This window comes from Barbatula barbatula (genome assembly GCF_947034865.1).
Source record: "Barbatula barbatula genome assembly, chromosome: 2".
NCBI lineage: Eukaryota > Metazoa > Chordata > Actinopteri > Cypriniformes > Nemacheilidae > Barbatula > Barbatula barbatula.
This window is the reverse complement of record NC_136767.1, coordinates 16,704,648-16,728,241: the sequence shown is the minus strand read 5'-3', so window position 1 is coordinate 16,728,241 and position 23,594 is coordinate 16,704,648. Positions and strand designations below refer to the sequence as shown.

At 37.3% G+C, this 23,594-nt stretch overlaps 1 protein-coding gene across 2 annotated transcripts in view; it reads left to right on the top strand.

Moving 5' to 3' along the window:
- The first annotated feature begins 402 nt into the window (after window positions 1-402).
- The window catches only part of stard8 (StAR related lipid transfer domain containing 8), a 41,876-nt gene continuing 18,684 nt past the window's right edge, over window positions 403-23,594 (top strand). Inside the window, exons 1-2 of one of the 2 annotated variants that reach the window (XM_079479780.1) lie at window positions 403-725; window positions 21,182-21,253. In XM_079479780.1, coding sequence (XP_079335906.1) covers window positions 608-725; window positions 21,182-21,253 — 190 coding nt within the window. In that variant the 5' untranslated portion in view covers window positions 403-607. Of the gene's footprint in view, window positions 726-7,538; window positions 7,742-21,181; window positions 21,254-23,594 lie in introns of those variants that run through there. The other variant, XM_079479781.1, reaches the window with a different exon arrangement.

The window sequence follows — 23,594 nt, the reverse complement described above, 5'->3', positions numbered from 1 at the left end:
GTTAACATGTGTCCCTTTATAAAAATAAAAACAGTTTTATCGTGTTTTTAAAACAAACAAAAAAACTAAACTTAACTAAGTTTCCAGTTTATTTTGTGTGATTCAGACACAAAACATTAAAATCACTTTACAAACAAAACAACAATCTGACAAGATTATATGAAGAAATTCATAAAAAGTGAGTAATGGAGTGCCTTTATTGAAATGCGTGTAGGGTTTTTTCTTTGTTTTATGAATTTAAGATATGTTTTTACTCCAGAGTCTAGTTTATAACATTTTAGCAACATATAAACTGACCAGCAGACCGTTATAATAGCTCATAGAAAAAAATCCGCTAGGCGTCAGGACAGAAACTACAACAGTCAAAAGACGCACAACCACGAAAACTTCATATCCCGTGATGCTTTGCGGTTTGAATGGTTGTAGGACGGCGTCTACGGAAAGTCTTCTAATTAGAACTTATAGAAAAGAAATGAAACTGTAGTGCTATTGACTATCAATGAACCACGAATAACTGCCGGTTTGCCCCGAAGCAACAACTTCTAACTCAGCAGAGACGAAAGATCCGCGGTTAAAAGTCGAGTTCAGAAGTCAGACGAGTTTGGGGATGGATAAAAGCTGTAATGGCCAACAGGCGAGACGTTTAACCTCACAATTCAGAGAATCTACATACAAAGCTTTAACTTTACTGCGGAAGAAAGCGAAACGACGTCAAATAGAAGCGGGTAAGTCTTGCGGATACACTTTTGTTTTCGCGGGGATTGTATTTTCTGAGGGCATCTGGTCAGGCAGCAACGAGTAACTCTTATAACATTCCCAACAGGACTCAAAAGTTAGTCAGTTATGCGTTCTTCATTACGTATTTGCGTTTATTCAATTCTAAAAGGCGCTGTAAATGAATATATTGAAAGTTATGTTGTAGTGAGTGTGTAGTTAGAAAAAGCGGATCCTTTTATTACACGCTAAAACATGAATATGCCTATAATAGTTTTGTTAAACGTATGATAGCGCTAGGCTTAATACCTACGGCATTGACGTAAGTTATTCAATTGTTACTTTGGCCAAAAATGACGCTTTCAGAATTGTTCTGTCATATTGTTTATTTTTGATGACTGGTGATAGTGACAAGTCGTCACGAGTTTTACTGTAGAAAGAAAAATAAATTACGACTTCATACAAGAAAACGCCGATTGTATATTTTGGGGAAACATTGTTACCATGTCAAAATGTTCCGGGGGTCAGTTAAGTTACACTTGAGTGCACGCGCTGCCACGTTTTTACATTCGGTTGAAATAAGAGATCTATTCATCTGTGAGAGGCCAACAACTTTTCACTCGCACATATTATCGTGAAAACTGCGTGTAATTCACAGAGTTACACGGGTTTCCTTCGGTCTATTCAATGACTGGATTAACATCGTGAGCTTCTTAGCAGTTTTGGGTTATTTCATAGGTTTTAGGACGCAGGGGCAGTCTCTTCATACACACCGACTTAGAACTAATAATCATGCCTTTCAATGGAGAGAGAGGCCAATAACTGACATGTGTCCTGAAAGGGGTCTTATAAGATCCCTGAAATGTTTGATTTATGATGCAACTTTCTGCTCTTCTCATTTATTAACAAGACCCGGAATTCAATTTCGACAGATACGATGATTATCTTAATAAGTTTGCCAGTTGCTTTTATTAAGCTTTATGAAAGTTGACTTTTTCAGTCTGTGGACTTGTCTTTAATTCTTTGCCCTGGGGGAGAGAGAGTTATGTTTAGTGTAATAAACTGAGGAACAACGCACAGTTTCAGAATTGATCTGACACGGCAAGTCTTTCCTCTTTTGTTTGATTTAGTAGGTTAACATATGATGAACTTGTGATTTACATCGTGTGTTAGAATCAGGTAATGACACATCTTTCACCAGAGAGCGTTTCAAGAAAACGACGTGTTTGTTTGAATAGTATTGTTCTGGTGTCTTTGTGGGATGGTTCTGAGTATTGTTATCAATCTCTAAGTTTCTTTCTCACAATGATTTGGCAAAGGGCTCTGAAGATAATATCATTTTTGATGGAAGATTGTTGTCATGTGTTGATTCTACGTATGGTGGGATGTGTGCAGAATATCAGCACACATTTGGGTGATAATTTACAAGCAAACAGGCTAAAAAGCCTCATGAAAGCAGTATGCCGTACTGCATTTTTACACACTTGAACACTAGGAATGATTAACATGTGATCATGTACAAACACACACAAGCATCCCTGCTAAAAACAATAGAAACCATCACAGAAATTACATCACAGGATATATTGGTCATATTGGCTCTTGCATTGGTTTTAAGTGGAAACTGTAATGGTCTCTACTGGTTTTGTTGGGTTCTGTTGGTGTGTTATGGCCAATGGTAACCAGTGGAACACTGGGGTTGGGCAGAAAATCGATTAATCATTTAAAAAAACGTGGTTGATTAAAAATCGATTCTCAAAAGCTGTGAATCTATTTAGTTTCTTTCATATTTCTGCAAGCACTGAACATTCATTAACGTGAATGTTACTGCTACTACTATCCACTATCACTTTTCTTTTTGCAAAGGGAGGAGGTTACAACAGGGAGCATATCGTTCATTCATTGCTTAATTGACATGCGGGATGCGGGCGTGTCGTCGAATTTAACATAAAAAAGGCAACGGTTCATATGATTACAGGCCGTCTTTAAAGCAAATTTTGTGAAATGTTGTGTTGTACTGTATCTTAAATGTAAAAGGACTTCAATATACCCAAGTGTGTTTAAAATTTAATATACAGGTTTGTGGGTCTTCATCAAAACATTTTATTCACCATTGTAATGTGATATTAAGTATTCTTTTTAGAAATATCTGTAGGATTTGTATTAAATAGTATTTGACTCAAATCCATAATCGAATTGAATCGGTACATCAGAATCGATACCCAGCCCTATAGAACACCATGAAATCCGAATAAGGTGAATAAGGCATGAAACATGCTACACAAAGGAATTGTTATGGTTTTAATGGTAAACAGCTAATGGTTCATAATCGTATTGTATGTTGGACTTCAGAATTTGTATTAAATCAAAAGTTTTATTGAAACTTTAATGAGAAAAGAGTCTCCTTCAGCTCAACTAGAAAAATGAAGGATAAAGGAAGCAACAAACAGGCTTTGCTGACAGGTATTTATATGTTCTGCAGTGACATTATTGATTGTTAGTAAGTTGTTAGAGAGATAATATTACTCAACGAAGCTTGATAAGGTAATTCATTTCTCCCAGTTTCTTAATGTTGTTGGATGACCATTATGCGACCTTTGTAGCTAAGAGTAGGAATATTGGATGTCGGTAATCTTATTACGCTCTGATTTTGAGTTATTATAGACATAGAAATATCAATGTTTTATCGTCACATTGTTTTGAATGTAGTCTTGTTGCTGCAACTGGATGCATGTTTTCCACATGCTGCTTTAGATGGATGAGATCTTAGTTGACCCTTTAGGTAGGTCTGTTCATTCACATGGTCTTGTCATTTTAAACCTGTATGATTTTCTGTTCTTGAAGACAAGACAAGAAAATAAAGTTTGAAGAATGTTGTTAAGAACAGCCAAGGCAAGTCAGTGGTTGCCACTGTGGTTTGGTTTCCAACATTCTTTAAAACATCCTTTATGTTCTTCAGATGAAAGTTATACAGATTTGAAAAGACAAGTATGTGAATAAATTATGACAGAATTTTCATTTTGGGGTGAACTATCACTTTAAACAAAAACATATCTTTCATCTTTTGCAGTATTCTGTATAATAACTGTGGTTTTGATTACGTTTTTTTGTGGCTAAACACTTGTCATCATCTGATCAGAAAGCTGAAAAATGCAGTAAAGAAACCTTTCTGTTCTCCGCTGCAAGAACGTTTGTGAGAATAGCACAACAGACCGATACCAAAGGTACCAGAGATACCAAAGGGTCTTTGAATTGAAAGTACAAAGCAAATAAACAATTAACTGCAAACAGCTCACAAGATTCTACAAGAGGAAGCTGACAGTGCAACACATGGTCTTACTTTCGGTTTCATTATATATATATATCTTCTCTGTTTCTGTTTGGTGTGAATGTGGTGTGTATGCATGTAGTACATTTCTGGAAAGGTCAAGCAGAAAATAGTGCAGATCCTATCATTACTAGAGAAACATCTTTTGTGTGTGTTGTGTGTGTCCTATGTGGTTTACTGTGTGTTTAGGCAAATATATAAGTAACAGCTGTTCTTAGAACTCTAGACCAAATGAGCCACATGTTGTGTATCTACCTTGTGGTCTGGCCTACAAGTTTACAGTGTTTCAGGATTTCCGTAGTTATGTGTGGATGCGTCAATGGAAGTGCTCTAATATTTTTATAATATTGAATATAAAGGAAATAGAATTATGCAATGGGTGTTCACTATTATGTGTGTCTGACATTTCAAAATGCATCGAAAACTAAAAATATTCAACCACTTGAAAGAATATTTAATTTCAACCTCTATTCTAACGTTTGTATTTACACAAATTCATTAAAAACAATTATCACAAAAGTTGTGAAACGAGCAGTTGGCCACATCCAGTAAAATGCCTTTCTATGGCCCTCTGCTGGTCCAAATAATTCAATATTCATTAACAAATGTAATTAGCATAATCGTTGTAAAAGTGATTTTTCACATTCGGGCTAATTATATAGTGGAGGAAATTGGTGGTGAATGGGTACAAAAGTACCTACATTTTAACTTAATTTATCTCAAAACACAGCATTAATGTATAGGTGAGAAGTAAACAAAAACTGATATATTATTTGTATGGTTAAAAATGTATATATTCAATTGTTGGGGTCAGATTGACCCCAAATACCAGTAGTGTCAACAGGAAACGAGGACCATATAAGGGTTAATGCTGGGATATATTGCATGATTTTTTTGGCTGGGGGTGTGCAGTCTCTATATGTTCTTTGCGCCGGGGGACCAGTAAATACTTCAATAAAGTCAATTGAGCCCAGTCGAATATGTATATAAAAAGTTAAGATCTAATGTTTTATCAGGCCATTTATTTTATATTCTGATTCCCACAATATATATATATGAAACATAGAAGGCCTGGTAACTGTAGATTACTAGGAGAATTAGACCTTTACTGTCTGAGCATGCTAAGCAAGTTCTTGTCCTGTCTATGGGAATTCTCTATTGGCTGGTCTTCCAGCTTGTACAACCAGACTTCTTCAGATGATCCAGAATGCTGCGGCAAGAGTGGTAGTTTGCACTGGCTCCCTATAGTCGCTCGCATCCATTTCAAAGCTCTGCTATCAGCCTACAAAACCACCACTGATTCGGCACCCCAATATCTTTACTTGCTAATTCAGATTTATGCACCCGCACTATCCCTGCGCTCTGCAATCGAACAACGTCTTGTGGTGCCGTCCCACAAAGGGAAGAAATCACTCGTATGTGTTCCACGATTCTGGAACGATCTCCCTCTTGCCACAAGATCAGCGGATTTTGTTGGCTTTAAGAAGATGGTAAAACACATCTCTTCCGTCAACATCGGACCCATTACAACAGTATTCTACTTCTTTTCTGCTTTCCTACCCCCCCCAAACAATTTTAATCAATATTACAATCTTCGCTTCGTATACTGTGGTAGGCTAAATGAGACAAGTTTTACTGCACCGATGCATTGTTGTCCTTTTGCTGCACAAATTGCTTCTATTAATTTCCCCTATGTTGTAAGTCACTTTGGATAAAAGCATTTGCTAAATGACTAAATGTAAATGTAACTGAAACTCAATACTGGGAGCAGAGGAGAATTGTAAACGTGCGGCCATGTAGAGACAGAAACGAAATGCCGCAGTGTAAATGAGTTAAATAACTTAAAGCTATTTAATTTGATTAATAAAATACAAGGTATAGGATAGGTAACCTTAAATTACTTCTCTTGTGATCTGGCGCTATATAGAAAATAAAATCAACTTGACCTTCAAGGGGTGCTGGGGCTTGTGCCGTTGGAGGGGCGGGATGCCCCCCTAAGGTAATGGTAGGGGAAACACTGAGTGTGAATCCGCAACACGGCGGATGGTTTTCTGAAGTTTTTGAAGCAGCTTTTGATTTTCTTGTGATTTCCATCCTTTTGCTAGTTTGTGTGTGTGTTACTGCAGGTAGTCATGCTGTGTTTGAAGTGGAAATGCTAGTAGAGGTGTAGAGGTATGTGTTTGAGGTGATATTGCTCAGTGTATGTTGTGTATTTATAGATGTGCATATGTTTTAAAAGTGATGGTTTGTGTGTATGTGAGAGACAGATAGTCATGGCTTATTTCCGCTCAGTTTGTCACAGTAAGCAAGTTGATGTTTCCTTGAGCGTACTGTGATTGGCTTCTCAGTATTTTGGTGTCCATCAGTCTTTGGGAATGTGAGGTCAAAGCTGACTCGCTTACTGTCATTCATTTCCTATTTTAGATTACATCGTCTGTCTCTCTCCTATTGTCTGTTTCATTCTCCTTGTCTTTTTGCGCCTGTCTGAGATATTGCTTCTCTGGTGCAAGTATGTGTTTATTTGTTGCACGTCTCATGTCTGATAGACATTAAAGAAGCCCATCGAAAAGGAAGTGATGCGTGTATGATAAAGCCATGCCATTTTTGTGCTGTGACATTTTCCTTTGTGATTTCCTTTCTGATCCCTTGTTTCCTGAAGCGTCTGTCCTTCTCCACTGCTTTCCTCTACCGCCGCTCTCATAGTACCCAAGGAATTACATCTAATTTAGTGGAACAGGAAATGACTAGATTGTCTGAAATTTGTATCCAATCAGAATGAAGTATCGACTAGTGGAACCAACTATTTATTTAGGTGAATAATGAAACACTTGTAATTAAATAAAACTTTGTGTGCACTGACAGAAATTTACTTCTATGTTTCAGATCAGTAAATAACGGCAGAACTTCACATTCTCATAATTCTCAGTTTTATTTACCAAAAACCCAATTTGAAATGTGTTATTGCTTTTCAGGATCATGCCAAAATCCTTAAGTAAAGAGTTAATTTTCAAAAACAGAATATCATGTTTTATTGTGTTAGTTAGTTGTATTTTGTGAGTTATTATTACTTAATCAAAATAACCCAACTGCTGTTTTTCATATAAACTCCTTTATTCATTTTTTAACCAAAACAACACATAAGCACCTTTTTTTAAATGCTGCAGGTGTGCAGGTGGGTTTTGAGCTTGTTGGTTTGTTCCCTTTCCCAAGTTTAATAAGTTTATGATGCACCCGTCCCAACTCTGCTCCGGGGCCGAACCACTCTAATAAGACTAATTACAGGCCTTTGTTGATGACTGCGTTTGAGCGTGTTTGGCATGTCAGGGCACACAAACACGCACAGACTCTGAAGTGTGGTACGCGAAGGAGGAGTTTTGGAGGGTAGAACATTTGGTCTCTGAAACCAGATGGTGCAAGTGGGTGGGAGAGTGGCAGGAAAGACCAATCCCCCCACCCTCCCCCTCAGGATAACTCCACCGCAGTACATCAGATCTTCCTCCGATATTCTGAGGTGATTTGACTAACATTGACTGTTCATAATGGCCCGGTTTGGATAAAACCCATTTTCCGGTTGGCTTTGGGTGTATTAATGGCTTTTTCAGGCGAGTTTGAGTGTTTCCTGAATGTTAAAATGTTGGACCTCTAGAGTTTGAGCGATTAGGATGGAGGGGTCGTCTCCAAAGCATCGAAAGGGTCACGGTGAGTTTTAACCTTGCTTTTTTCATCTGTACATTTGGCTGTGGTTTCCACACTAAAGTGTCCCCAACCGGCTATAGCTTTGAAAATAAAGGTGACGACTGGTGTTGACCATGTGGTTTGATATACACTTGGAAACTTGAGAAAGGATGAGGTTTCAATTGTCGTCCGTCAGACCCTAGGGCAATTGTTGATTTTATTTCCAGTCCCACATGTACAACAAATTGCGTCTATTTGTGTGAGTGTATGGATTAGAGCTGTTGAATAAGACCGTACCAGAACAAACTGGTACAGAAACACCCCACTGCTTATAAAGCACATAGTTTGAGAATTTTACCTTTAAACCCTAAAACTGTTTGCAGTCAATGAAGAATGTTAATCATACATTTGTTTGATGGGGGAAGCAGAAAGCGGGATAGGTCGAAAAAGTAAAGGAAAAGTGTATTTGGGGTAAATGGAGGTGGACTGTGGGATTGTTTGGAGAAGCCAATGAACCGCTAAGAACAATGAGCAGCATTGAGCTAAACGCACACACACATCTAAAGCGCAGAAAACATTTCCTTCCACACACGTATACACTCAACAGTTGCTATTTATTCATACAGCAGTTGCCTCTATCTAAAGTGTTTCTCCTATTTCACATCCAGACACACCCAAAATTGATATGAGACCCACGAGGAAGCATTAACAGCATATCTGTAAATAATTCAAGTGTCTGGCCAGCGCACAATGTGATGTTCAGTCAGAAACTTAGCGAAATTCTTTGCATGTATTTATTGAAAAGAACCAGACGTGTATTGTTAGTATCCAGAAATGAATCTTCAGCTCATTCATCAGTTTGTTCACAAATACAGTTTTATTCTTATGGAACGCAATAAGTTTTGAGAAACAGAAGGACTCTTCAGAAACGTTTCTGAAAAATACAGAGAGTGTTCTGAAGAACACAGGAGACCGTAGAAATGCACAGAGACTAAAAAATGCAGAATCGTTAGAAACATAGAGACTTTTCAGACCGCACACACAGACTTCTTAGAAATGTGAGGGAACATGCCGTGACTTTGGAGAAATGTACTATGACCTTTCGGTCTCATCAGAAATACAAAGACGTTATAGAATTACCAGAAATATGTTCAAACGCGGAGGCCGAGCAACCACTTGTACTAGGGCTGGGCGATAAAACGATAACGATATATATCGCGATAGACATGTAATCAATATCAATAAAAAATGCGCTCGATAAAAGTTCGATAAAGTTTTTTTTTTTTTTCTTCGTCGGAAGAAACCCATGAAGAAACCAGAGGTTTCAAAGCAAGTTTGGTTGCATGAACAAAGGCACTCGCTCTCTGGTAGCCTAGCAACGTAGGGAGTGACAAGCTAACAGCCAATCGTGTAACAGTATCAAGTTTGGTTGCGCTGTTTCGTTGTCTCGTGCTGGTCTGCTGGATTCCTCTCAGAAACCGGCGACTGATAAGCAGAAAATGAGTGCCGCGGCGAGCGAGGAAATTGTAAATAAAAGAGGAAAAGTCAGCTCGCCAGTATGGCAGTTTTTTGGATATTACAAGTCTGACCGTAGTCAGACCAATGTCGTCTGCAAAGTATGCAAGACCGTTGTCCCCGCCAAGACTGGTAATACCACAAACTTGTTTTACCATCTTAGTCGCGCTCACCCTTTGGAGTACAGCCGTATTCAACCAACAACTTCTGCAGCTGCTGCAACACCGCATTTTGCACCTTAAATGTTAAGAGATAATTGTTAAGTGTTCATTGTGACTTTAGACTTATGTTTACATTTTAATTATTTGAGTTTTGCATGATTGTGTTGACATTTCTGTCTCAATAACTGAGGGGATTATGATCAGAGGAAGTTTAAGTTTAAAATAAAAATGTTTAAATGTACAATATTTTTCTCCTGGTCCTTATTTTAAATGGGTCATAAAAATATCAATAATTATCGATATCGACCGATATGAAACACTGATATCGTGATACAGTTTTCAGCCATATCGCCCAGCCCTAACTTGTACTCTGATGGGCACATGACACACCTACTTTTGGACATTTCTAAGTTACCCACAAAATTTGTATACAATAGCCGAATCATCTGCCAACTAGTGTAGTGTGGTGAACAAACAGGCGGCAGTCTATAATGGGCTAATGCCTTCTATTTTTCAGCAAAACTACTACACAAAAAGTGTGCTATATAGAACTAAAAGTAGTTCTTGGCTCGTAATCATAAGGGATCCACTTTTAGTGCTATATGGAACCATATTTTGGTGCTTCAGTGGTTCTTTAGCGGTTCTTTGGGATGGCTGAGGTGCTATATAGAAGCGCTGAAGAACCATACCGGGGCATAAGAGGTTCTTTATTCGGAAACTGTGCTATATAGCACACCAGTCACCCCAAAGAACCTCTGATTCTGATGATTGATTGAATAAAATGTTATGTATTTCTATATTTCATAAAATGCCACAAAATCTGTTGGCCCCCTGGATCCATCTGAGAGTCAAAGAGGCTACGACACCCAGTTTGAGAACCACTGCTCTATTGTATCACACACACATAATTTTGGCCATCTTGAGTTGAACCATCTGCTCATGGGGTAAGAAGTTCAAGCAACTTGTCGCCTTCGAACAAGAAGCACACACACATGCAGAGCATGAGATTAGACTCCCTCCCAGCAAACAGCAGGTTCACACTAAATTCTATTTACCAAAGGTCACCCCCCAAGAAGACGACACACTTGCAGTGCCCACAGTGAGGCACTCATGCACTTGTTAACATTACGGAGCTTTCGAAATGAGATTGAATACTTTCCCCCGGCTCATCAGACGTTCTGTTGGTTTCGAGCTCATGGGGTCATTTAATGTTTCTTTACCCCGCTGCGGTTTTAACTCATTCAAATGCCTCCCTGTCTAATTCTGGTTTGTTTTGTTCGTGCAGCAGGGATTACCCAGGCTTACTCCAAATCACTTTCACCCGCTCACTGAGGTTGGGGGCTGCAATGGTGCGAGTGGGTGGGTGTCTTATTAATCATAAACGTTAGTAAGTTATTTTATACTAATCCAGGTTGTGTACCCATCGGAAGGTTTTCTAATGACTGTATAAAAATGTATCTTCACTTGGTTCATTAGTTACAGCTAATGCCCCCCCAGAATACATGACGTGCTTGTACATACTATGCTATATTTATATGTAGGGTAAAGTAGGTAGAAGTCATCAAATTGCAACTTTCATAATGTGATTGTGGGTGTTTGAAAAGTGATGTTTTACAGTTTCTTTTATAATAATATTCTTAAGCTCAGCTCAGTGGATAGCGCAGCACCTCCCTTGCATTTCCATTTGTTATGTGAAAGGTTTTATGATTGAAAATGCATACTGTGTTGCATACTTGTTGATATGGCATCCAGATACAGTACAGGATGTTTTGTTGGTAGATATTTTATAGCAAAAGATTTAACAAATCAACTTGCAAAGAAACTACTTTTCTTTCACCTCAAAAAACAATCGAGATTCACTGACAATACCAACGATGCTGAAAGCACATTGAGGATAACAACTGAAGCCAAGATTTCTTTTTATTCTTGGGGCAAATTAAAGCAAGACTTTTGTCCATTGTGACTGAATAACAGAATGTCTTTCTGAACATAACCTAGAGCAAACTGCATAATAAAGCCAGAAAGCAGCAGCACATGTCAGGAAGGCAGAACTATATGTTTACTGAATATAAATAAGTCTTGCAACGCTTTAACAAAAAGTACTAGGGGTGTGATGAGACACGAGGCTGGGTTCAGGAGACCGAGACAAATTTTTTTCGACTTTTTAAAAAGAAAGCCTCAATGTAGGGCTGCATGATTTGAGGAAAATGTCACATTGCAATTTTTTGAGGTAAAAATTGCGATGTGCGATACGATAAACTGGGTATAATGAGTCAACTTGATTGATATCAAGGAAAATGCACACATAGATAACTGAAAATGCTCAAATTTGTATTTCTCAACTGAGATATACCGTTCAAACTAGCAACAAGAACTAGAATTGCACAAAGTTTTCAAATTAAAATAAATGTTATTTGATTTTGATTTGATTCAATTTATTGTCATTACACACATACAAGTACAGTGCAACGAAATGTATTACAATTAAATAGCAGTAACATCTTTGCATTACTGAATTCAATTAATTTAAAATATATATATTCTCAACAGTACAGTAAAATTAAACAAATAGAAATTATGAAAATAATCCCAACAAACAGACATTTAAGCAGATTGTAACATATACTTGTATGAACTCTTTTGAAAAATAAACTGGATATAAATGTGTGGTTCACTCTGTAAAACTTAAACCTCTATAATCTTTGTTGTTGCTTTAAATGGTTGTTACTCAACCAACTGGTTTGATCCTCTTTCTAAAACATTCTATTGGTACTTTATTTACAACTTTTGCCAATTCTGCACATTACCTCTCTCTGCTCAGTGTCTGATATCCTGAAACAAAAATATCGCTGCATCCATTTCTCCCGTTTCCACACTGCGCAAGCCCCGCAAGTAACGTGACCAAGCAAGCACACGCGCCACAGAAGACGCCTCGTTTTTTTCTCTAGCATATAAAATGGGCATATATATCTTAGAATGGATGTCTCATCACGTCCACGAATGCACTTGTTTCTTTAATATAATCACAACATTTTGCCGTCATGTAATCGCATAGCCTGAGATCGCAATTGCAATATGATTAATCGTGCAGCAATATCTCAATGATGAAATATATAGGGTCTTCTATTCACCTTAACAAAAAATGAAAAAATGTTGGCATTATAAAATCAACTTGTACTTTATGAAACATATTATAAATTATAAATTTAACTGAATTATACTATGCAGTAATAAACAATATGTAAACACTACAAAATGTTTTGTCATAAACTCAAATGACAGGCAGTAATTGCACAAAATGTATTCTTCGCTTTCTTAACAGGTGAAGCTTTTAGTAAAGAGCTGTAGTTATTTTCTCTATATGCTTTTGCATAGTGCTTATGTTGGCAGAGGTGCCGATCATTTCACTCTCGGAGCACGAACCTGCGTAAATACTATTGCTTTTATGCCCGAGGCGCTGCAAATGCAGGGGACCTCCTAGCTTGTGTTTACATAGAAAAACAGTGAGAAAGTGCGGGATGGAAAATCACGGAGTCTTTGAATGGCAGGGCGGGTAACTGTAGCTCACAGCACGGCACGCGAATACTTTGTGCAGTTCTTAGCATGTTCTGTACAGTAATGAAAACAGGTAACGCCACAACTAAATATGCACTCACACAAATGCTCCCAAATATATTTTGTGGTTGCACGGGTTAAATTTAGGGAGCAGATGCGACCAAAAGGGTCGCAATTTTGAGCTCAGCACTTCATGCCAATTGCGTAAGGAAATTGTGTTCTCGCGAGACCAGTCGGATGGTCTCGTGCCACGAGAACTCGTCACACCCCTATAAAGTATACATTATACACATTCACAGGATCAAGTGTCCTTATTCTTGGATTCGCTTTGTATAGCTATTTTCATGTTGGAGAGCATCATGTGGATTTGCTTTCAAAATGAATTAATTTTAAATGCGAAACATGACAGGGAATCGGTGAGAATGTCAGATCCACTTCTTTTATTGATTTCTAAAAGGAGAGTGGTGCGGACTCGCAAATAAGAAGTGAAAATCTTAGCTAGAAAAGTTGACAGGTGTGACATCACCGACTGTTATAATGTTTGCATACTGAAACATTGTGTTGACACTATCCATAGAATTTGCAGTTGTATTGAGGTGTATAAACCCATACATATGGCATGTTTCGGGCATTAAAATGCCCTGTTTAGATTTAGATGTTTGACGCATTGTAAGATGGTTGTTATGTTGTTCACTGTGGTTCTTTGAATGCATTGTTTTCATGTCATGAATCAGTATCCATATAATTATAGTCTATGTTTTTAAAGTAGTTCCGACAAAAAAAACGACAGAAAGACTCTTTAGGGACAGTGAAATTGAAAGTGAATCGAGAGGCTCTAAAACAAAATCTTCTGTTGGTTTCTTTGCTTTACTCATTACTGAGTTCCAGAAAGTTACAGCCGCTGTCAACATGGTCGCAAAACTAATTTCAGAACAATAAAACTTGAAAAATAGAGACCAACGTAAATCAATTCAAAAAAGTTATCGACTGAAAGTGTATCAAATATTGCACAATATTCTTCACAAAAACTATCCTAAAACTATTGACAGATGTATTTAAAGGTCGTTGATATATTTGTAGTCATTATTGTGACATCCGTGCAGTCGATTGCAATTACGTTCATAAAACCACAGGAGCCTGTAAGACGTCAATACTAGTTAAAGATTACATGCGCATGGTTGAATGTTTGCGTGAAAGACTTTCTCATATCACCCTTGTTTTAATAAATCCCAGTGTGTGCTTAGCAAATAGCAAATACACTTTATGAATCCAAATTGTGTATGTATAAGTGATGTTATATAGGAAGTTCTCTTGACACTTTTCTAAGACAGAAGGTTCTTTCAAAGTTGAACATGTTTGTGGGGGTTTATGTACTATTTTTCACAAACTGTAGTTTATTATAAATTAGCTTATTTCTGAGGGGAACCATTATATAGCTGTGTGGTCAACATTCAGAGACATTTCATCACCCTTATGAATGCTTTAAAACCTCAAAGGAGGCTCTTAAAACAGCTGTGAGAAGAATGTTGATACACACTGAATGAACACTCTGTATCACTGTTCCTGGAAGAGCTTTATTTAGCTCATATGTGGGAAATATGTCTTTTGGTTGTAGATATGTTATAAGTGTAGGGCAGACTTTAATTGTGAGACTGGCCAAATAAATCTGTGCTGCCTTAAAGGTATATTTCACTCAAAAAGGAAATTCTGTCATCATTTATTCTAGTTGTTTCAAATCTGTATACATTTCTTTGTTGAACAAAGAAAAAGAATTTTGAAGCACGTGGGAAACAAAACAGTTCTGGGACACTATTGACCACCATAGTAGTTTTGTTTCCTACTATAATTGTCAATGGTGCCCCAGGACTGTTAGTTAGTCAGTCTAACAATAACATTTATCCAGGTTTGAAGCAACTTGAGGGTGAGTAAAGGCAAAAGTATAGTCCGGTCGTCCGCGTCTGTGTGCCGTCGGCATGATGCAATTTTTGTCATCAGGAGGTTCAGCGGTCATCTGCACACCCCCTGTGCACTGCGCGGAGTCCACTCGGTGACGCACTGTGCATGTGTCAAACTCGTCTATATGCGTTTATCTGCAATTGAGTATGCTCAAGAATGAACAACAGGCGAATGCTCTAGTTAAGTAAGTTATCTTTACATTGTGTTGTGAACATGATGAAAAGTGTCCTTAATACAAAATAAAATCATTATAAGAACGTATTAAGACCTTTTATTTTGCTTAACACTATAGACAATAAAATATATACCTTTTCATCAAAATGACATGCATTTTTTCTGTTGATTCAATGAATTCAGTACCAATTGGGTTTGGTTATGCAGAGTTTAAACGGTCTCTTTACTTGGCACTTAAAGCTTCTCTGTAAGCGATGCCTCTTTTTTAATAATGAGCAGAACAACTGTCACCTGCGGTTAAATGCACAAACTTCTTGTATATTAAAACTATTTTAACACATTTACATGTCTGTACAAATGTAAACGCATTTAAAATTGTCCAACAGAATTCTGCAGATTTTAACTAAATCTTTCCACAGAATTATCAAAACAGTCCGGATTCCGTATGACACTGATATTGAGTAATGTTGAGTAAATTGAGTGAAAAAATGTTTGTCATTGGTAAAATTGCACTGCAACAATAGAAACCTTTAAGAATCCTTGAGTTTTTTAGGTAGAAAGCGATGACGGCTTTAAAAATCCACACTCAGAAAGGTTTGAGTCCAGTTCTCGTGAAGAAACTTGCCCAGAATTTCTGTACCCATGCAAGAATGAACATCATAAATAAACACTGATCTCTTATCATCCGAATATCTCTGGGCAGAAAGAATTAGAGAAGATTCAAACTCAAGCTGGGTGGTATGACAGTAAATACAGTATGACGTAATGTGGCAAGCAAAAAAGTTTCGGAAGTAGATCTGTTTGCATTATATACCAATAGTCAGGAGGATTTATGTACAGTATTGACACATGAGGTGAATCCTGAGAGCGGTTTAAGGTGATTTTTGCGGCAATTCCGGCTCAAATCTGTATGGATTTTAAAAGCAGATTCATTTAATGCATCTCATGGTAAAATCATGTTTGATCTGAATTTTCCACGTCATCTTCTAAGCAGTAGGATATTAGATGTTGACCTTTTCTTGCACCAGTGAAAAGTATCTTATTGTGAAACGGCATCACCATTCAAGCAGCGGTCACACTTGACTTTTCATTCCATCGACTTCCATTCATACGCATGCGAACGCGTCAGACCGGAAACGCAAGCCCGTCCCAAGATATTTTGTATTTCGCTGTAGGGCTTTGTAATCTTATCAAAAAAGCATATAACAATCTTCATAATAAAGTATCTAGATCCACGATCTGAATTGAAAATAGTTACACTGGTGCTACAGAGGTTTAAAGTTTTGTAGCACAAGGCAAACAGTTGTACAGGGAGCACAAGTATAAAATGTCTGTTATCATCTTTAAAAAACACAAATGCAGGTCATCACATAAATAGACTGGTTTACGACAAAGGACATTAATGTAATGTAACGGATCAATTAGGGTGGTTTTTTTTCCTGTGTTGTCCCGTTTTAACTATACTTTACAGTATTTTTATGTGGAGAAATATATTACTATTGTATAGTATTTACTAGGATTATAGTAAGCTGCAGTAAAATTCATAGATAATATAGTGTTTTTGAACCTTACCATCGCTTAACGTCACACACAAACAAGCACAAGGAAGGACAAACACACTTCACACAAACAAGCTGCTCGGTCTAATGTACTTTCAAAACTGTAGCGCACATGTATCTACACTGGTAATTTTTCTTCGCACAGACCAATTAATGTCGCACTGCATAGCCCTGCTGAAAAACACTTCAGTATTTTGCTTTATCCTATACATTTGTTTCTAAGTATGTGCAATCCCCTGGGATCGAACCCACAACCTTGGTGTTGTTAACGCCATGCTCTTACCATTGAGCTACAGGGAAGCAGGAAACCATTTTCGTAGCACTGTCCGAATGAATTTCGCACGCTCAAAGTCAAGTCTGATCGTGGCATCAGTCCTTTTCCATTTTTTACTGTTGTGTGTCTGTGTTTAAATATATTGTAAATGTGAAGGTGTTATAAAATAATTAGGGCTGTGATCGTTAACATGTTAGGACATGCGATTCATTGTTTTCAGATTAAAGTGTTAAGATAAATGGTCATTTTATATGTTATCGGTATCGTCGGTTACCGATATGGCCGATCATTTATTGTGCATCCCCACTAAAAAAGTATGATACAATCGCTAGTTCATACATTATATCCAGTCATCGTGGTGTCAGGATGCTTCACCCCGGCAACATCACCTCCCAACTTCATTTTTATACCAGAACTCTTTAAACTTCCTGTTTATTGACCCGAGAAGAAGGAGAGGTTGGGAAAAGGAAAAGAGGGGGAGGGTTGTGGGGAAAGAGAGGAAAAAAGGAACACTTAAAGTTAGGGGGTTTCCACCTTCCAAGTGATGAGAAACAGCTACAGGAAACGGTTCATGTTTTAGACCCTCTTTGACAGCAGTAATGTGACGATTCCTATGTTTTGCTTTAGCTAAAAGCAGAATCAGTAGCAACTATGATGAACATGAGAAAAAACAAACCGTATTGATGTTGAATTCATACTCATGCTTTGTAACCAAGGTGTTGATGTGAATCCGCATTTAAATGGATTGTCAGGCTATGTGTGCGGTGACTTGAAGTGTGTGGTATAGGCAGTAGAAATGTGGGCGTCTGGGCGGGAAATCCAGCAGCACTGCTGGGAGTTCTGGAATGTTGAAGGGGCCGAGCACAGAGACAGGAAATGTAGGAAGCTGATCCAATCATAGGAATGAAAAGTGTGCGTACGTGACCATTTATGTTCATATCTGAATGAATATGAGCTTGATCTACAGATTTAGGATTTAAAGTTAGATGTTTAAGTTCAGATGGTGTCAGAAATGAGAAAGGGGGCCTTGTCCTTATGCTTGTAAAATTAATCTGTTGATATTCAGCTTATTCAGAGAATGTGCTATTGTGTACTTTTCAGTTTTTTTAATAGACTTTATGAAATAAATTTTTCGTATGATATTTTCCTAGAAATCAGGTTTTAGACCTTTACCATTATGCTGTGATTACAAAAACATACCCACACAGATTTGTGAAGGTCTTAGAAAGCGCTAATATATATATATATATATATATATATATATAAGTAAATTAGTTTTTAGTTAAGTTAGAAACAATTTGGGCTGTCATAACAGGTTATAAGAGAGAAGTAAGGCTTTGAAACTCTAAATACTTGTCGTGTTCTGTATGTGTTAACACAAAGCTGCGGAAAAAATTAAGAGTCCATCCAAATTTCTAGATGTATTGTCGGCATTTCAGTCCAGTGTCACCATGATAAAATCAAACCTCAGGAGTAACATAAAGTGATCCAACTGCAATGAAAGACTGACAGCATGCCAAGACACATGAAAACTAATAAAATGAGAGGTTATCAAGTACGAAAATAAGTTTGGAACTTTTCCTTAATACCTGAAGAAATATTACTGTTGTTTTGCTTAAAGCGGCTGTGCAACTATGTTTCATGCATTCTGACTTATTTACAATGTTAAACGTGTTGTCTTCACATGCTTGACATGGTGAACTTGTCAAAAAACGAGTTGGACGTATGATGTAGTATTTCTCTGCTCTATACACTCCCCCAGTGTTCGTATAGGTTTCTGAAAGTTTGTTTCGAACATGAAAATCGCTTTCGTATCAACGTTTCTTAGTCCCTTATTTGACAATTCTCCCGGAAAAACAACGCGACAAGCCCACGCATCAACCAAGGAGAGCGGGAGAAGGAGCATGCACACAAGTCACTTTCATAGTAGCCTAGTTCTCATAATGAAACAAAATGATAATTTTAACTAAACACATACCTATAAATAGTGACCTAGAAAAACGGTCTTTGCAATGGTCTAAGTTTTTCAGATACTGTACAGTTGAAGCACCTATAAATTGGAAATGTATGATGAAATGCTTGTATCCGTCATATCCATATGAAAAGATTATGTATTCATGTATATCGGGAAAGGATTCTTTGGACTCTAAAGTGGATTTGATTGGACAAGAATTTTGAATAGAGGCTGAAATGTAGCATGGGAATGTCTGTATTTGTTTGACCGCACGTGCCAGACTGTCAGTTTTGAACATTATTGATCTTCTAAATGCAAAGTTTGTCACCACTTAAACTAATTGGTCACTTTCAACATACATTTTCATGATAATTTACTCACCCCCAGAGCAAGATCTTTATGTATTTTTTTCTTAATTCGAAAAGAAATTAAGTTTTTTGATGAAAACATTCCAGAATGATTCTCCATGTAGTGGAGTCAATGGACTCCAAATGGTTAAAGGTCAAAATTACAGTTTCAGTGCAGCTTCAGAGGGCTTTAAACGATACCAGACAATGTATAAGGGTCTTCTCTAGCGAGACGATCTGTCATTTAAAAAAAACCCATTATATTCTTTATAAACACAAATGCTCGCCTTGCTCTGTTCGCGCACACGACTTCACGTAATACGTAAATACGTTGAAAAGGTCCTTTAATAGCATATCGGTTTATTGTCGTCCTTAAGGCTCACTCATTTTTAATAGAAGGAAAAATGATCTAATGATTTCACTAGAGCTGTAAATACAAATATTGTTCCTGACAACACTTGCATGCTGTCTCCCATTGTTTTGTATTTGGCTAACAAACATACACGCATTTAACTCCTAAAGCCTTTTTTTTCATATTTGTCCTAAGTCTGTACTGTGATTAACAGAGACATGTCATTGGCTGGTCAGCATACTTATGGATCTGATTGGCTAATTTTCCTGAATGATAGAGGATGATGCTCTTAATGTTTATGCTAATGTGACCTGCTCATGCAACCTTTATATTGTTATTCATTTCATACTGCACAAAGGCTTTTGCCATTCAAAGGACTTGTTCACAGGTTAAATGTCATCTCCTCTAATAAATATTTAGATCTTCCATTAGCGTATTTTTAAGTCCACAGAGATTTCTTTCTAAAATGGCTTCAACTCAATTTTATGCCATCCAATTAAAGTCACTATAATGAAATAAAAAACTCCTGTATTTCTCCCTAAACAGGGATTATTGCTCATGACACTTCCTCAAATTTACTGACAAAAGTCAGTAACTGAACACTTGTCTGTTAATTGTTGACGTAAAAACAATATTTAATGTGTTTACTATTAATGTGTAGGTACTAAACAACAATTTGTTCTGTCAGTCTGACATCAAAACAAAACAAAAGAGCTTTCGATGTCTCCTATTAAACCTGAAGTGTGGAATCTCTCTTGTGCTCTTGAAGACGTAATGGTAGAGATCTGTACTGTAATATTGATGGGTATGAAAATGGTGGTAATCTCTCGCTCTCAGAAATCTTTATTTGAATTCCAACACAGAAGGCATCATCTGACAGCTTTAAGGTATATTTATAATGAGATGGCCTGTTAAATAATGAAATCTGTTATCGAGTATTCTACCAATTATTCCATCGATCAATCGAGTATTTGTATAATAAATGACTATTAAAGAGCAACCGTAAATATACAAGAGAAAATAAGACTCTAAAACTAATTTGTTGCCGAAATTGCATACATTGCTATCTGTGAAAACTAAACCCATTTAGCACATTCCATTGCCATATTACTTTCAAAATGCAATTAATACAAATGTATCAATAAGAAACATAATTAAATAATAGAAAGAATAATTTAAGGTAACCAATAATATGCCTGTTATCTCACAAAGAGTTGAATTGCTTTTCAAGTCTAGTATTTCTGTATAAACTGAATAAGTTAAATATTCCACTTCGCCACATCGCCAAGCAGTGACCACAGACTGATCTTATTATGTGGCCACAGATTACTGCTTATCTAAATAACTATAGGCAGGTCTTATTCATAGTGATAGTAATAATGAAAGTGAGTTTAATTGATATATTCTGAATGTTTCCTTTTTAATCAACTGATAAGAATCTTGGTAATCATTAACTACATAATTAATTTCTTTGAGGAATAAAGAGCTTAAATGAAGCTTAACGCTCAATTGTTTAATCAAACTGTGCCCTTAATTTTCTTAAATCAACAGAACAGAAAGCGTATACAATGTATTATCATATTAATTAATTATCATCAATCTCTCTCTCTTTCTCAGAGCTGGAGGCAAAAGAGGCCTGTGATTGGCTCCGAGCAGCAGGTTTTCCTCAGTATGCTCAATTCTATGAAGGTAATCAAACTCTCCTGCAAACAACTTTCTCCTGTATTTCCACACTGTCTCCTTCTTTCACCCATGAACATTGTGTGTGCCTGTGTTTTTTTTCTTTTCTGGTGTTCCCCATCTCGTCATTTTAGAACAGAACAGGGATGTTACATCTGCCTCTCGCTCGCTCTCTCGCTCTCTCTCTCGCTCGCCCTCCCTTTCTCTCTGTTCCTGCTCAGGACTGAATGGATGGAAGCACTCCACTGCAGACTTCTTAAATGTTATTGTTATGTTTCAGGCTTGATGGGGGAAATAGACTTGAGACCAGATGGCTTTTGGTTCAAATCCCTTTTGGGTTGTGAGCGTAAAGCCATGTTGTACCACTGAGTTTTCCACAGCACAGGTGCTAAAGATATTTTAAGCTTGTTTTAGTCCTGATGGTCTCTTTGCCCTCCAGAGGTTGATTTTTACAATTTCACATATGCTGAAGATAAACAAATCTGGAAAGCTCATGCAGACTCCGTGTACAGGCTGCAGGGATTGGAACCATTTAATAAGGACGACAGAACTTGAAGTCTTTAGACTATTTTAAGACTAGCTTAAAAAATGAAACCATTTGTCAGCAGTTATTCACTCTTATAATGACTTGTGTGCTATATTTGGTGTAGTCTGAAGTCACACAGTTGCTGTGTGATGAACAGTCTAATTTCCTTTTTTTTACTGATACTGATGATGAGTTTAACTGTTGCTGGAGATTTGACATACGTGGCATAAAACACCATTTGTTCTTGGTTGTCTCGCAACCAATTGCTGGACATGTCGCACTTGATAACTTAATATTGCGTAGCCACAGACACAATATTTATGGAGCTTAACGCACCTGTCCTCATTCATTTACATCCTATGGTAAAAAGTGGTCTGCATCAAAGTTTGGAATGACACAAGAGAGTATTAATTTTCTTTTTAGGTTGAACAATTATTTTAATCTTTTTACCAAAAATCGGAAACCGTATTCTAACAGCTTTTAAAGCTGCCTTCCAGGAAACCATTATTAATGATGTGTTGCCTCAAAGTTTTACTTTTATGAAAATGTGCAGGGATTCTGTCACTGATAAATCTGTAATTTTAATCGTTCCTCTTTAGGCACCCCAGGCCCATGAATATAAACCGAGAACCAAATTGTTTTTTATCCATCCTTAAATAAGTGTTCACTGTTGACATACATGGGATGCAAACCTGTTGTTTCATATGCATGGAATTTAACAATAATATTTACAAGGGTTTTTCTTAAATGCATAAACATATGGATAAAACGGTTTGGATAGAAATGACAGCCAAATGCGTACTGTAAATATAAACACAAGACCTTTAAAAAACATTACGTGTCACATTTCCAAATGCTGATTGCATCTAAAAAAATAAAATAAAATAAAAGCTGTCGATGTTTTGTTGCCTTTTAAACCCTGCCCGTTGATGATAATTGCAAAGCAGGATGCAACAGCACTTCTTTTCACTTGTCTCATTGAAGCGACCTGACAAACACCTGCCATCTGCTCGACTTCCTCTGACAGAGTTGTGTATTTTTCTGCAGCATGTCACAGACTAAACGCAGTGCCCTCCTTTCATTGGTTCTTGACCTGCGTTTGCTGTGACAGAAACAGGAATGTGCTGAATTAAAGATGCCGTGGTGTCTGGAACGTTCCTCCCAGTGACGTGTAGGGCTCTGTATTGGAAATATTCTTATGCGGTTATATATCAAAGCAGACTTGAACTCATTCATCCCTGTGGCATTTGTATAAAAATAACTTTAAAGGAACAGTGGAAAGAATTTAACGTTGAAGAAAGACTTTGATGCAGTGACTGATCACTAAATAACTGCTGTGAATCAGTAGAGGTCATTACTGAAGGATTCTGTGATCTCTTTTGTCTATTGATGTCCGGATTCTGCGTAACTGCTATAGAGGTTTCACACTTTTATCTCAGTATCATCCCATGACGCTCTAAGTAAAACTCTGTAGGTGGCGCTTTGTTGTTAAACAGCAGGGTTCCTTCTGCGAATGCTTTTACTCTGTTGCATGTAACTTGTATTAAAAATGGCTCATGGAGCGCTGCATGTGAGTCAGTCATGCCAACTTATTTCCGTATACATGTGATCTGTTGACAGTTTATTCCACTGCAATGGAATATGCTTTTATACCATCCAGCTATATGCAGGGCTCTAGACAAACATTTGAGAGAGGTGGCACTGGTGCTACCGAATTAGTCAGTTGGTGGCACCAGCCCTTAATTTGGTAGCACCAGAGTCATGGGGTGAGGTAAGAAACAATATTCACTAAAACTTCATTCAAACGTGTTTAATACATTAGTA